The 15932-nt window shown below is 35.7% G+C and overlaps 1 protein-coding gene across 2 annotated transcripts in view; it reads right to left on the reverse strand.

Moving 5' to 3' along the window:
- Positions 1–15932, reverse strand: part of LOC145981883 (phospholipid scramblase 1-like) — an 87336-nt gene that overhangs the window by 14325 nt on the left and 57079 nt on the right. Inside the window, exons 1-3 of one of the 2 annotated variants that reach the window (XM_083115364.1) lie at positions 10145–10267; positions 3436–3686; positions 981–1484 (exon numbers count right to left, since the gene is read on the reverse strand). In XM_083115364.1, the coding sequence (XP_082971490.1) occupies positions 981–1484; positions 3436–3566 (635 nt within the window). In that variant the 5' untranslated portion in view covers positions 3567–3686; positions 10145–10267. Of the gene's footprint in view, positions 1–980; positions 1485–3435; positions 3687–10144; positions 10268–15932 lie in introns of those variants that run through there. The other variant, XM_083115365.1, reaches the window with a different exon arrangement.

Genomic DNA, 15932 nt, shown 5'->3' on the forward strand with positions numbered 1-15932 from the left:
TGTAATTTCAATTTCTGGTAAGTATTTAAATCCTGTTACTATATTTTTTTAAGCTTTTTTAACCCAACTTCAAAAAAGAAAAAGCTTCAATATTCTTGGCATGTAGCTTAGCCTTACTCCGAAACACCATAAATTAAGTCATTTTTAAGTCACACATGTTACCTCATATTGACCAAAAGTTGAGATTTTCACTGTGTGTTAGGCTCACACAGGATTTCCTTTATGACAAATTTCAGATTTTTTCATGAGGACCCATTTGAAGATATTTATATTTAACCGTGAAAACTGTCAAATTCCATGAACCTTCGACAGCCATTTTTGAGCCCATGCTCAAAAAAAGGGTGCATTTTTAAGCACCGATTATTTTTTCTTTTTGTAGACATCCTGCAGGTGGGTCTACACATAAAAATAATTTCAAGCCTTAGACTAAACCCCTTCAATTAAAAAATCTGGCTTAAAAATCAATTTTTTTAAACTACTGTTAGTACCCAAATTTCTACAATATTTTTTGTACTTAAGATGCAATTGTGAGCTAAACATACATAGATATCATAGAAAGTATACATCAATAGCTACAAAATGTACATTATCTTTCAGGCCTCTAGCTCTGATGGTTTTGGAGATATCAAGGTTTCCGTAAACTGTTACAAGGGTAAAAAATGCTATCTGCCATGTTGCAAAAATGGCTGCCCCAGGAGAACCAGGGACCATTTTTTTTTTTTTTTTTTTTTGCACATTGGTTTTGATATCTAGAAACAAGTACCAACCTTTGTACTAAAAATGAAACTTTTCTAAAATGACCATTTAGATGATTTGGTATGGAATAACCCCCACCCCCACCCCAATTGGGGGAAGTTCAACATTTTTTTTTGTACTACTATGATGTAAACGCATCATATACTTCTGGAACACCCTCTTATACTAGCATTCCAAGAAATCTATTAACACTGCTGCATTGTAATAGAGATATTGTTGCTTACCTCATATCATCATCTTCTACTGAGTTGTTCACATCCATATCTGTTACATTCATTATATTTTGCTCTTCTGTTTTAATACTTGGGAATTCTTCGGCTTCACATTTCACAACTATCCCCTCTTCCACATTTTCTGTTTTCACAAATAACATTTCATTTAGTTCTCCTAAGTCACATTTATTTTCCTCACATTCAAAATTATTTTCCACTTCCTTGGGTTCAGATTTGCAGACAACCGATTGTTCTGCCACATCTAAGTTTCTGGTTATATCAGACTTTGATTCTGGTAATATCATAGAACCAACACCACAAATATCACCCAATTCACTTATGCTGTGTTTGTGCAATGATGTTTCCTTGCTGTTTATATTTGCTACTTTTGAGGAAGAACTGCATTCAGGCAATTCAGATGAAGAGACGTATTCTTCATTGTGAATTTTCTGCGATGTGATAGTAGTAATCTCCCTCTCACATTCCAATTCTGCACTGCCATGTGATATATCGTCACTGAAAAAATCAGACATGAAAATATAATTATTAAAAATAATGATTATTATTGAATGCTGAGAAACATCAAAGTCATAGGGTAAGAATTTAACTCCAGAGACTGTAGTAACAAATGTGTATAATTCACATGTATAAAACATGAATAAATGTCAACTTACACAATATATTTGGTTACACAGGTTCATTTATCTAGAATGACAGCACATAAGATTAGCAATTAGAAATTATAACAAAAGATGAACAACAGATAATTTACAATAATCATGCCTGGCGCACAGCATTAGTGAGCATAGGACACTTATCAATACAAACAACATGGTTTTACTCTTCAAGTTACTGAGAACACATAATAATGATAGAATGTCTTGCAAGTGAAACACCCTGATAACAAAAATGTATAACTAATTTTATGTTCATCCTACATTCAAAACAGCTACAGCTGTCATAGTTCAAAATTAGTTTATGTGACACGTTCAAAAAATCCAGTATGTCTGTTCACCACCTCTCGATTTTGAATGCTAGAGTTTCATAATTTCATGGGTGATGGTCTTCAGTTCCAGTTCACCTAATGTCCTTGGTGCTTGTCTAAAGATTTCTTGCTTTAGAAAGTGACAAGTGAAAATGAGCTTCATCACTGCACCGAAGGTTGTCCATCAAATGGGGTTGTTGTTCGATTAAGTTGGAAAATTCATTTACGGAGAGCCAATACATTTGCCAATGCCTCAGGCACCTGGATTTTATAGGAAAATATGTGTAAATCTTGTCACAAAATTCAGAACACTGTTGTCACCAACATGCCAGTCTCAACTGATAACATTACAATACGAAATTTGTCCTTTAGATGAAAATTTGTGTTTCCGTGTATCAAGTGTCATTTAAAACACCAAGTTTGAACGTTGTGTGAGAAACATATGGTACAATAGCCGGAGGAGTGTTTGACCTGTGCTACAAAGAATGAATGTTGTAAATTGTACATTGGCATGGCAGGATAAGATGCATGAAACAAGGTTACATGAAATATTTTTGCTTCCTCTGCAAGTGGGACAGAGGTAATCATTATGTCCATAAACACTGACTGCCACACCTGGCACCAAGAACATATCACGAGAACCACTTATGACCCCCAAAAATTTATTTCTCCCCCAAGTTTGTTTTGATGGCATTCTTTGGAAAGCACTAGACTAAGAAGGCCAAGGACAAATTTGAGATAAATTGGCTCTTCTGAGAAGAATGATTACAAAGTTTGGAAATTTTGCATTTAAGTTATCATGAAAAAATAATTATTTTTAAAACTGGAAGAGTGTCCATTTTCCATTATTTGCTAACAAGTCCTAGTATTATTTACTGCAACTGATGTGTCTCTTACATTTTGACTAAAAGTCCTACATTTTTGGACAGTATGTCCTACTTTTCCCTAATAGTGATCTGGTAATCCCATCCAAGTTTTACACCGACAACTTCACAGTCACATTAAACAAGAAATGATTTAGTAAAAGTTTAAAATGGCAGGGAAGATTTGTTTTGTTTTTCAGAGCTCAGCTAATGTACAGTTTTAGAGGCAGTACATTATAAACTTCTTGTAAAAATAAGATATACAGATATTCTATCTTCTTAGCTATATTTCAGGTAAAATATGTAACAAGCATACAATATAGAACAAACGGAGTGGATTTTAAAAATTCCAAAATTTCGGACCAAATTTTAGAAATTAATTTGTAAGGGAAGCAGTTAATAAAATATTTGCCTTCATGTGTTTTTCCATGTTAAAATGCACCATGATATATATTGTGACAACTTGTCTACATTTGTTCAAAATATTATTCATCAACTATCTTATTAATGATCAGAATGTAAACAAGATGTGCAATGTGTGGGGGGATAGATTCAGATGTGTATATATCATAAATTGTACTCTAAAATTTCAGTTGCAGTTAGAATAGATGCAACTTACCTTGTATTTGAATGAACAGCTTTATTTCGACTTGATTCAGGAAATTTAGAATGCTCTATCACTGGCTCGTCTTTCAAACATTCAAATGCATCTAATATTTCCACATCTGTAAGCTTGTGGTAATCATCCATTTTTGTTCTGGAAATTATCAGTTATATCTTCAGTGCATGCAAGTATCCACCAAGTACAAAGAAATCACTATACAAAATCCATTTCTTCATCCCTTGATATGCATCCAAGTTCAGATCTTTCTGCAATTAAAAGGAGTTTCAAATTAATTTTACAATAATACATGAGTATATGCTACATTACTTTTCCTCCTTTTAGTCAATCAGAGTTAAACCTTAGAGCAGGGATTCCGAAGAGGTTAAAAACTTGGGGCACGCTTGTTAGAATTTTTTTTTTCAGTTTTTAATCTTAAATGGAAGAGGAATATGTTATAAGAATCAAGTTAAATTTATTGCCAAATAAATATTTACTAATAAAAGTACTTAAAAAATACTATAAAATGAACTACTTACGATTTGTGAGTATATGTTTTATAAAAAACAACATTTCAAGACACAGCTGGTCCCTTCTTCAGGTTTACAATCTTGGCGAGTGGAATCACTTCATGGCAACGTCAATTAGAATAAAAGACAAGGAGTAAGGTAATGGTAAAAATTATGGATAAAAAGGTATTTCGTAACGTGGCCATGAAGTGATTCTACTCGCCTGTGAACCTGATGAAAGGACCAGTTGTGTCTTGAAACACAAACTCACAAATCGTAATTAGTTTATTTTATAGTATATTTAAGAACTTTTATTATATCATAGTGAGTAAGCCGCATATGCCTTAAATATGAGTTTAAATACTTACTCCAGTACTAATATTATTGATTTATTGAAAGATAATATAAGGAACAAACACCAGAATAGAATCAAATTACTACAAGGAAATCACTCAAAAGGGTTTTGTTTTATTAATGTGAGACTTTCGACTGATGGTTGGAGAACAAATGTTGATCATCAGAAACTATGTAAGAGTACCAATTGATCCTCAGGAATAAGTGCATTGATCACTGTCACCATCTGTTGGACATGAGAGTAATTAATTCAACTTTTAATATATATTTTTCCTACTTTCTAATAATATTTTTTTTTGTTTATCCCTAAAATATCTCGCGGCACACATAAGCCGATCATGCAGCACCCTGGTTGGAAATCACTGCCTTAGAGCATAGGTATTCAAGAATGTGATTTTCAAACATTCTGTGCTGCTCAAAAAATTGGTAGGAAGAAAACTTCTCACGATTGTTGTGTTTCTCTGTCTCTATTTCTCAAAGTACCATGCTGTTGGTGTAAGAGAAAAAAAAGGCAAGAGAGAGAGAAGAAGAAAATTTAAGGTTTGCAGAAATCCTATGCAAAGAGACCTTGTGTGCCATGCAAAAAACTAACGTGAATAAAAATTTCTGAAATTTAGTACCCATAGGCTTCTATAATATGAAACTTCTGTTGATAGTCGTTCAATAGTTCATTGTAAATATAAGAATCAATAAATACTTTAGTAGGGCTGAGCAGATACCACTTTGAACCGATGCTAATTCTTACAGTTTCCCACTGATACAGATACTTGAAAATTGCAATAATTAAAAATTGTTGAAAATATTGGTGTGTAAATATTCTTTTCCACTTATGTGGATCAATTTACCACGAAATTTGCTTTAGAATATTCAAGAATTACATGAGAATATGAAAATAGATGTTATATAATCACAAAATATATTTTTTCTTCCATTTTTTTTAAAAAAGTTGACATTTTGCATAATTTCCAGGATAATTGGACTCCGTGAAAGTATTGCGCGGTATTTTTATGGACTCCGTGAAAGTATTTTTATGGACCCCGTTAAGACCAATAAACGGAAAAGTATTGGTTGGTATCAGTAGATGAATTCCAACCAATACTTTACTTTAGTCTAGCAATAAGCAAGTAAATAGTTTTTATATTAAGCAGACATGAGGGCATCATATTAATTGTTGCAATTAGCCAAAAGTGAGAGAAAAATGACGTTACATAACAAAAATCAAATCAAGAAGAAAACAGATTAGAGAGAATTGTGCAATATTTCAGGAGACATGCAAGAAGCATGACTTTTCCTTTGCCAAAGAGGGGAGGGTGAGTGCACTTGACCGTGTCATTTTTAGTTACAGCTGCAATCCACCCCTCATCCTCTGTATCCATGGATGTAATGCTTTTAATTTCACAAAATCTGGTCACCCTAGAGCAAATGCAATAAATGTGAGGTAACTGACAACCATGTCTCAAAAAAATTGTCTTTTCAGAATTGTAGAGAAACACAAAATCAACTTGGTGCATGTCATAAAGCTGCAAACATTAAGATCTTGAAATATTTTGAGAGATGCTCGTGCCTATGAATGCAACCAATTTTCTGGTGCCTGTTGTAAGTTCAGGAACTAATATTTTGTCCCTTTCTGCATAGCAACAATTGGCAATGAAGTTGCGCATGAGTAGGTTAGGCAGCTAGGATACAATGTGAAAGTTCCTTCAGTTCAGAACAAGTGGTAAATGACATGAAAATGGCAACATGAACTCCAACACTGAAGTCCTACTTTGCATAAAAAATAGTACCATTTCAGAATACTTTCAAACTTTCACAATTTCTGAAGTAAAAGGTTCGAAGGAATAATGGCATGTACTGGACTTCTCAATTATAACAAGAACTTGGAAATAAAATATCTTGTAAAAATTAACATCAGGAACTTTTGAATTTAAAATTGAAGAACACATTGCAATTCATCTGCATGCTGGGAAACTGAAGAAAAATAATAACATCGATGGGAAGAATACTTCACACTCTATAACCTTGATTTTTTGGTAACAGTTCCAAATGTTTAGTGATTTTTTACAAGATTAATAGCAGTACTAAGAAGTGCTTTAGAATGCTAGAAATGATTGTGGAAGTAAGTTCAAAGCTTGGAGAAACTAATCAGCATATTCAAAAGATTTAGTATTAGTTACCAGAGAAATTATAGTTTGAAGTGTAGCTTGCATGGGCAGGTGATCTTAGTTTCTAGCCAACTTGGACACAAGTTTTGGCAAATTTTGATGGAAGGATTGAAAGGGGTTTTGTGCTAGAGAACAGATATTACATGATCAGGTACTTAAAATACAAAGGTCGCTCAAAAAGTAACGCACAATCCACTGTAGCTCGGGGATGGTAAGAACTAGGGAAATTAAATTTTGTATGTAGAAGCGTTGGTCCTTTACCACCTAACCAACACCTAATTAACATAATCACGAACAGAGAGGCCAGAGTTACGTGCAACGGACATCAAGTTGCATCACAATACCGCATGCTGCAATCATGACAGTTCAGAAGATTGGCCATCTGGGATTGACAGTGGTGCCATAACCCCATACAGTCCTGACCTAGTGCCATCAGATTTCTATCTGTTTGGACAACTGAAGGCTCATCTGCATGGAAAACAGTTTGGAGATGACAACAAGCTCATTGCGTGTGTGAAAAAGTAGTGTAAAGACCAATCTCAAGAGCTTTACGAATGTGCATTTGTGTCATGGAAACAAAGTTGGCTACAGTGTAGTCAAGCACATGGATCATACATTGAGTGACATTTCCAAAGGATCACTGCTTCTACCTACAAAATTTCATTTCCCTAGTTCTTACCATTCCTGAGCTACAGTGGATTGTGCGTTACTTTTTGACCAACCTTTGTATTTAGGGATGTTACTTTTATGCTGAGAGCCATAAATCTGAACCACCTAATAACGTTAGGATTAAGGATATTTATTAATGCTAAGAGGAGAGCCTTAAACCTGACCTGCCTTGTCTAACAACGAAAGCAATTAGAAAATAATTACACTCTTCACACCCCACGCATGTTAAGTAGATAGCAACAGAAGTCCGTGTCCAAGACGACAGTAAATGAATGGTTGCTCGCAAACAAAGAACCATACAGGAGTATACGGAAGGAAAAGTTGTTCTACAGAAAGCACGAAGTTAAGTAATCACTAAGACATTGAAGTATGTGTTAAGAGACATAATTAGAAATCAAACCATGCAAAAAAAATGTCTGTGCATTATGAAAAATAGGGAAGAAGAAATGGAAGTTTCTGCTGATATCCTATAAGGTACAATTTCGAACAGATAGTAACAACTAGGACTAGGATTTTTATGACCTAAAAATCACCAAAATAAAATATGCTCTTATGACCTAAAATTGTACAAAATATGCACTATAATTTGAAAAATATGCTCTCATAACTGGACTGTTTCAAACATCAATATCTAAATGCTGAGATATTTTTGGTTCACTTTATGGGCCCTGAGTTGCAGTCTACAATGAATACTTTCTGTAAATTTTCAAATGAAAATAAAAAAAGATTTTGCTCCAGTCAAAAAAAAAAAAAAAAGGCCCAACTTCCTTTTGTTTTATTGCAACTTCATCATGCTACAAATTCAATTTTTACATGGTTCGATTTCGATGTACGTCTGTTAACACATACTGTGGAGTTTTAGCGATTACTTAAGGTTTTGTTCAATATATGCTTTCATGGTTAGGTTAGGCAGGTTAGGTTTGGTTCCCTTAGCATTAAAATAAAGTCCCTATGCATTCTACTAAGGTTCCGATTTACTTCTTCATTCATTCCCGGTGGCTCAGTTGGTAACGCGTCTGACTACCATGCTAAAGGTCCCGGGTTTGATCCAAGGTCGGTTCAAATCCGGGAAATTTTCTAACGTTGGAAGCAGGCCCGGCACATACCCAGCTTCGAATAACATGGGTACCTGGGGGGTAAAGGCGGTCAGGGGCTTGGTGCTGATCACATGACCGCCACTCACGACCGGATCAAGAAAGTGTGGGGAGTTACCCTCGCACCCCCTATACGCCTTCATGGTGTGGTGCTAAGCACAGGGGAACACGATATTTACTGTCGCTTGTCGACGGAGAATATCTTTTCCATGAGAAGTACGTAAGGTAATTTTAAAGTTGTTTTTTTCAACGTAAATAGCTTTTCTTCGAGTCCAAACAGTGCTCATTACTTTAAGGAAGGTTCAAATTTTGTGTGACGATGATTTCCAAAATTCTACGATAACTAGCCTTTGTGCTAGGAGAAATCATAAAACAATCGGAACCGTTACCAAAAAAAAACAACCTCGATTGAGCCTGGGGGTAAGAACGAATCCACTTCGAAAATAACTGTATATTTCTTGAAAAAGCAAAAATATGCTGAATATGACTGAAAATAGATCAAAATATGCTCTATCATGCAGAAATAGCTAAATATGGCAAAATATGCCATTTCCAATAAGGTTAGGTTAGGCAAGCATAGTTAAAAAAAAGTGGGGTTGGAAACACTGACAGGGGGTTACGTCTTCAAACGTATGAGGCATCCGGTTCACGTAGCGAAAGCAATGGCACTTGTGGGTCGGTGAGATATTCCTCTTGAAAAAATACATGATTGTTTTTCTTGTATGTACACATTGCTTGCATTATAGAATTATTTTCTTGTAGTTTATGGTTATTACAAGCATAAGAAAACAGTTTTTCTTTGTGACGTTTCAGGAGAACACACGCTCCTTTCATCAGACATTTATGAAAACAATAATGAATTTGAATTACCTGATGATATTTGGGATTCATAATTTTTTAAAAAATCTCAAATAAAAATAAAAATAAAACAGACTGCTTTTTTCAGTTAAGTTACTATATTACAACAATGTAACATTGACAACATCCATTATATAACGGATTCTTTTTGTTTAAAAAAATTACTAACCATTGTTATAACTGTATCTTTAGTCAAAATGAAAATAAATGTCTGATGAAAGGAGCGTGTGTTCTGCTGAAACATCACAAAGAAAAACTGTTTTCTTATGCTTGTAATAACCGTAAACTACAAGAAAATAAAATACATGATTTCCTGGTCAATAGATTCCACGATGAAAGAAAATACCGCGACGAACGTTGGAAACCTTAGAGAAACTCATTTCCGTAAGTCGTTTCGGTAAAAATCTGATAGTCCCCGGACACCTATAACTCATTTTGTGAATTTTTGACATTCGTACTTACCCATCTGCATCGCGGAACATTCCTGAAGGTGCATTCACGTTTTTTTTATGAAAGTAATTGCGATTTTTTTTTTTAAAAAAAAAGTATTTTTGTAACTGAAGAACGCAGTTTCCGCAAATGGTTTGTGGGGCTATGTGTCAATGATTCGTGGGGCTATGCGAGAATGGCGTGTGGGGCCACGCATATTTTTTTCGAAACCAATTTTTAACTATTGTAACCTATACGTGACCCTACCTAACCTAACCTTACTGGAAATGGTTCGTGAGGCTATGCGTCAGTGGTTGAATTTCCGCTATGAAACACTCCCACATTTCACAAAACACCTTCCAGATGTTAGACAATGCTACAGAAACTTATTACCGTAAGTAGTTTCTTCTGTAAAAATGAAGAAATCTGTCCGGGGAATATCAGATTATTACCGTAGTTTCTTCTGTAAAGATGAAGTAATGTCTCTCCGATATAACGAACTACGCTAAGTAACAAATATGAAATCAAAGAACGTGGATTTTTTCTTTTCGATTTCAGCTATGCTACACACAAGGAGCGTTTCATTAAACTTGCATATTGAGGCTAAAATAAAAGCTACAAATTCCAATTCAAATCAGTAAAAACTACTCACAACAATAATTATTGGTCAAAACCATAGACATACTATGCTATATTCCTTGATACTATGGTCAAAACACAGAGAAGATAACTTTATAATTTTATAAAATTATCTTCTCTGTAGTCAAAACTCGCCGTTAAACCACAGATTATTACTAATGCACAGGGTGCACATTTTACAAAACATTTTCTTCTTCTTCTTCATTTACAAACGCTGATCAAGTAAACGTCACTTCCGGTATAAATACTTCCAAAACAAATTTTAAGCAAAAATAGCATTTCCACTCATATGCATCGCCAGGAATTATGGACGAGGGGGTCAGCCAGGGGCGCCGACTTGTCAAAATTATTGGGGGGGCTCTGATCACTGAAATAAATGAATGAATGACTCACTCCCTCCCTTTTTAAAAATAAAAATTACGTCTTTGTATAGCAGTTTTAAGCAGCTATTATATTCCTCAAGCAAATGAAATGTAACATGAAAAACGTTTAGAAAATGTTTCAAAGTCTCTTTATGTCTTTTGTGTCTGCTCATTTTTTTTTTAGATAACAATTAACATTTTTATTGAAAATTATGCATTTACATTAAGAGACCAATCAACCTAACAGTTTTATGCCGGCCTCGGTAGCCGAGCGTGTTGGGTGGTCGACTCAACTTGCTTTGATCCAGAGGGTGGTCGACTCAACTTGCTTTGATCCAGAGGGTGGTCGACTCAACTTGCTTTGATCCAGAGGTATCGGGTTCGAGTCCCGGCGAGGGCATGGGTGTGTTTTAATGTCCGCAACAGACATGTGATGGGTTGCAAATAACCCATAAAATAACGAATATTTAACAGTTTTATTTAATTATTTACATAAATGCTAACACAAATCGCAGGAAAATAATTTTACTTTTTTGTTCTTGCTACAATATTTTACTTTTTAAATTTAATTTTGCAATAATAAAAAATAGCATGTACACTAAGATATAAAGTGACATACACAACAAAACATATGATAATGATTTAAAAATAAAGCAAAAGTTGCTCTACGCAGTAGGTTATTTTTTATGAACTTATCAACGAGCGGTCTCAGGTCCAAATTATCAAGCACAGTTTGATGTATGTGGAGTACCGCTAAGCTGCTTAGTCTCTTCTGCCCTATTGTAGATCTCAAATATGTCTTTAGTCGGCTAATAGCACTGAATGACCTTTCGGCTGTGGCTGTCGTCACTGGCGCAGTGCGGAGGACCATCATGAATTTGGCTTCTGGAGGTTGCTTTCTTCCAAAAGAAACTTCCTTATGTCACGCATGGTAGTTAGAACCACTTTTTTCTGTTTGGCGATATCATCAAGCATGGACATGTGTAAGGAGAGCCTATCGGCATCCAAATCTTGGTGAAAGAATTCTCACGTTTCCTGAAAGTTTGTTGTGCAACTGTTCACAGCTGAGATGCACTCTTTCTCTACGGCTGTTACTTTTTGTAGTCCTGTAGATTCATGTCCTTGTTTAACACATGATTTTGCTGTGTCACACACGTCAGTGCATATTGATTTATAATACTATTTTGGAGTATATAACTTGTGATGTTTGGCAGCATCATGATTTTCAAGCTCTTAAGGACATGACGTTGCCTGGGCAATTCTGGCTCATCAACGAGGCTCGGTTTGCCCTCTGTGCATTTCAGCCAGAACTGCTCAAAACACATTCGCTTTTCTTGAACGATGTCACTCAAGTATTTTAGTTTTGATTCCACTTCTGTAGCACCAATGCGAGGAGACTGAATCTTACAGTTTACCTCTTCTATTGGACCCATCACATGGCAGTAGAGGGAGAGAAAGAAAAATGTCTTGAAGTGAAGCATTGTCTCCCTCCAGATATCCAGCACATTTTGATGCTGCGTCAGTAGAATCTTCTTCAGAAAATTTCTCAAGAAAATTGAGAAGGTTTTCATAGTTCCTTAAGATCTGTTGCATACTGGAGGCTCTCAACGTCCACCGACGAGGGCAAAGTGGTCGCAGTCCAGTATGGCCAGCCTTGTCATTCACATCAATAATATTCCTAAATATTTGCATTCTTTTAGGGGATTCCCAAACAGTCTTTAACAAGTCATCGGCTAAATTCATTATGTCTCTGATTAATATATGTATAATAGTAAATAATGATTATATACTTAGTATATAGTAGTAAGTATTGTGTTTTGCTTCTCCGGTCATAGCCCCCCCAAAAGTTGATGGTTTAGCGGTCTCAGCCCCCCAAAGTTGATGGTCTAGAACATTTCAAATGTGTATTTAAAGTTAAGTTCATGTGGCACAATTCAGAGTAAACTTTACAAGAGAAGAAAAATAATACATTAGATCCTCTTAAGCAAAATTATTTGGGGGGCTCTGCCCCCACATCATTAACATTGGGGGGGCTCGAGCCCCCCTAAGCCCCATGGAGTCGGCGCCTATGGGGTCAGCCCTATGATAAAAGCTAACATTAATAATTATTATATTGTATTATTTTGATTACTATTTTCTCATTGGCGATACTTCTACTAGAGGCACCAAATCGGTGAATATGCAGGGGCAGTACAACTGTTTCTTGATTGTTTTTTAATTTACATTTCATACAGTAAGTGTACTGAAGTAAATGCATATTAAATTTGTACACACTGCGTTCAAGAAAAAGTTGAAAACATTAGGGGTTATTCCTGAGTAAACAAAAAATGATCGATAAGACAATTCGATTATTGAGGGCGGGGAAAGAACTTCCGGTTTGGCGAATTTTCCAATGTAAACAAGTGGAATACAGATCGTCACCGAGCTTATTTTCTTATAAAAAATCGGAAACAAAATGGATCACTTGAAATGTACACTTCAGTGATGTACAGAAACAAAGGTATCTAGAAAAGATTGGCGATTTCCTGGATCGTTTGGATGCAGATATAAACAAGGGACAATACTAATATTTTCCAAGTCAATGGTGATCTTCCACCATCAGTTTCGTTTTTGAAAAGTCTTCTCCAAGTTGAAATGAAGCTTACATTCATTATAAACATTGAAATACTTCGATCACAACAGTGAAAGAAATAATAGTAATTACTAAGGTTAAAATTATTTTTATATACTAATACCCAATTAAATACATTTTATTCTAATTTAATTATTATATTATTGTTGTTGTTTGTTTATTATTATCATGCTATTCGATCCCGAGTGAATATCCAGCACAACTATTTTCCATTAATACTTTTACATTTCATAGTTACTATACTGAAATACACGCATATTGTAGTTTCTTATTAACTTTTGTAAGTGTCGTTCAAGAAAGGACTTTAGAAGTTAGAAAAAAACTCACAAAGTTTATATTGTGTGACTTCATCTAAAATTATAATTTTTCGAATTCTGAAAACTGTGAAACCATTTATTCTTTGAATTGAAAAAAAATACTGGTTCCTGTATTTTTCACTAATTTTTTCGATCTAATGCATATTTTACTTTGATTACTCTGTTCGAATACTAACCAAGTTAACTCTATTTCTGTTATTAACAATAAAAATAACAAACTTCCTGCTTTTTTGCAACTTGAAATGAAGGATGCCAATTTCCAGAGGGGGGAGGAGGGGTCGACTGACCTACCGACGCCCATGGAGAGAGCGCTTATCAACAACCAAAATAATATGATTATAAATAGTTCCAACTTTTAAATTTAATCAACACATGTGCGTTAGACAATTATAATTTTCGAAACATGTAAAATATTTTCATTTGATTTGATGAAGTGCCGACTGCAGAGCCTACTCCCACGTGTTTGTGTCCAATCTTTTCGCCTTACTGCCTAAATCCACTGATCTTTCTATATCGGGTCTGTCTGAAAACGATGCATAGATACCTGAGAACAATTGTTTGTTCCCTATCTCATGTTGAAACCAAATGCCACACAAATATTGTCGCCTTTTCCGAATACACTGCCTTTACACCATTGAATTCAATGTTATTCTTTTCAAAACCGGAAGTACAGCCCCCGCCAGCGCCAAGGAAGCACAGAAATGTAAACATCCTGTGAATAGCGCTTATATATTGTGTGACCTCTCGCGTACAAATCTTATTTTTGAATTTTGAAAGTTGTGGAACCATTATTCTTTGACCTAAATGGTCGAATATAAAAAATATGTTTCTTCATTTTATCTCAATTTTTTTAAAGTTTAAAAGTAACAAGCATTGTGTTTTTTTGAAACCTGAAACGAACGGTGCCAATTTCCATGGGGAGGGGGGGGAGAGTGCGACAGAACCCCTCCCAACACGCTTTCTTGCCAGGATCTGTGATCTCTCCACGGAAGGCTTTGGGTTCGAGTCGCAACCTGAGCGTACACAGTTTTCCTTGTCCACATTAGTACAGTTCGAAAGCGCCAAGAACAGAAGTACGCAAGTAGACAGCGTGCAGTACAGATGGTTGGTGACTAGGTCACGTGGTTTCCACACTCGTTGTTAATTTGTTTAAAATCACGGAAGTAGAAAACGAGCAGCACAGGTAAGCCAAGCGTCAGGTTAACCTTGCAGCAGGTTCTCGCATATGTAGATCCAAACGTGCGCGCAGAATATAGTTCCACTGAGACGGGTTCAATTCGTACACAACTGCATACTTGCAAGAAAACTGTTATTTAATTTGTAAAATACAGACAAAATAATACATCCATTAGCAGGTGTGGACTTGATCGGTTGCAATCACTGTGCAGACGAACTTGGATCCGCAGATTCACCAACTGGAGTTTGTATTGCGCTGAGGAATCACTGAAATCCAAGTGCGAGTCGAGCAAGACTGAATACGTTGCAGAGCGCGTGGAATCCGTGATACCAGTGTTGCACATCCCACTATTTTAACCCTATGTTTATTGTGATTAATAATCGTGCTATACAGCGGCGAGAATGGCTGAATCAAGGTCTTCTGTTCAGCGAGTATTATTGTGGGCTTCATCCGAAGGGAAAAGCTCTTCAAATCAAGCAAGTTGTTTAAAATGCATAATCCTCCTTACGGAAACAAGATCAAAGTAAAACAGGGCGTGAGGTGATTTGCCGTGAATGTGCGCACGAACTGTATCCCGGGTGTTGAATGATTTGCGGTTTGAGTTTAGGAAGAGGAAACGATTGTTTGACGACAAAAGAATGTCCCCGGTATTAAAAGATATCCCCGTGAGAAGAAACATGTTTATTATTTGGACCAGACATACTTTAACTCTGGGAGGGGCGTGGGCATTACGTTGAATTTTTTTTATATATACCACCGTGCAAAACCACCGCCAGGGCTGAAGAAACCGACGAGAAAGGGAGAGGGGAAGGGGGAGGCTTATTGTTTCACCCACTAACAGCAATGAAGTCTTTGTTGAAGGCGCATATTTACTGTTCCGTGCAAAGAAAGGGATGGATGATTAGCAAGAAATGGACAGACCAAGATTTGAATCCTGGTTTAGTGAAGTTATTCATAAATTGAAACCAAAGTAATAGCAGCAGACAATGCACCTGATTGTATATATCCCAAATAACAAATCATGCTTTTCTTTTGCTGGTATAACTTGAAGTGCGTGTGTCTTACAGTAACAAAGGTTTTCATAAATGTATTTTTTATAAACAAAAAAACAAAAAAATTGTCATTAAATTCAAGAGGGCCTGTCGTTGTTTACTTCTATCTATATTTTTTATTTTTCCGAGCTCGAAAAATAGACACATGCTCATGGGCGTCCGGAAGGTGGAGAGGCAAGGGGGCCGTGCCCCCCCTGGAAAGTGAAAGTCAGCCAAAAATTATGTATTTCACACATATAGTTTCATTTTAGCCACAATAAT

The sequence above is a fragment of the Lepisma saccharinum genome, chromosome 30 (assembly GCF_977018435.1).
Source record: "Lepisma saccharinum chromosome 30, izLepSacc3.1, whole genome shotgun sequence".
In the NCBI taxonomy this organism is placed as follows: Eukaryota; Metazoa; Arthropoda; class Insecta; order Zygentoma; family Lepismatidae; genus Lepisma; species Lepisma saccharinum.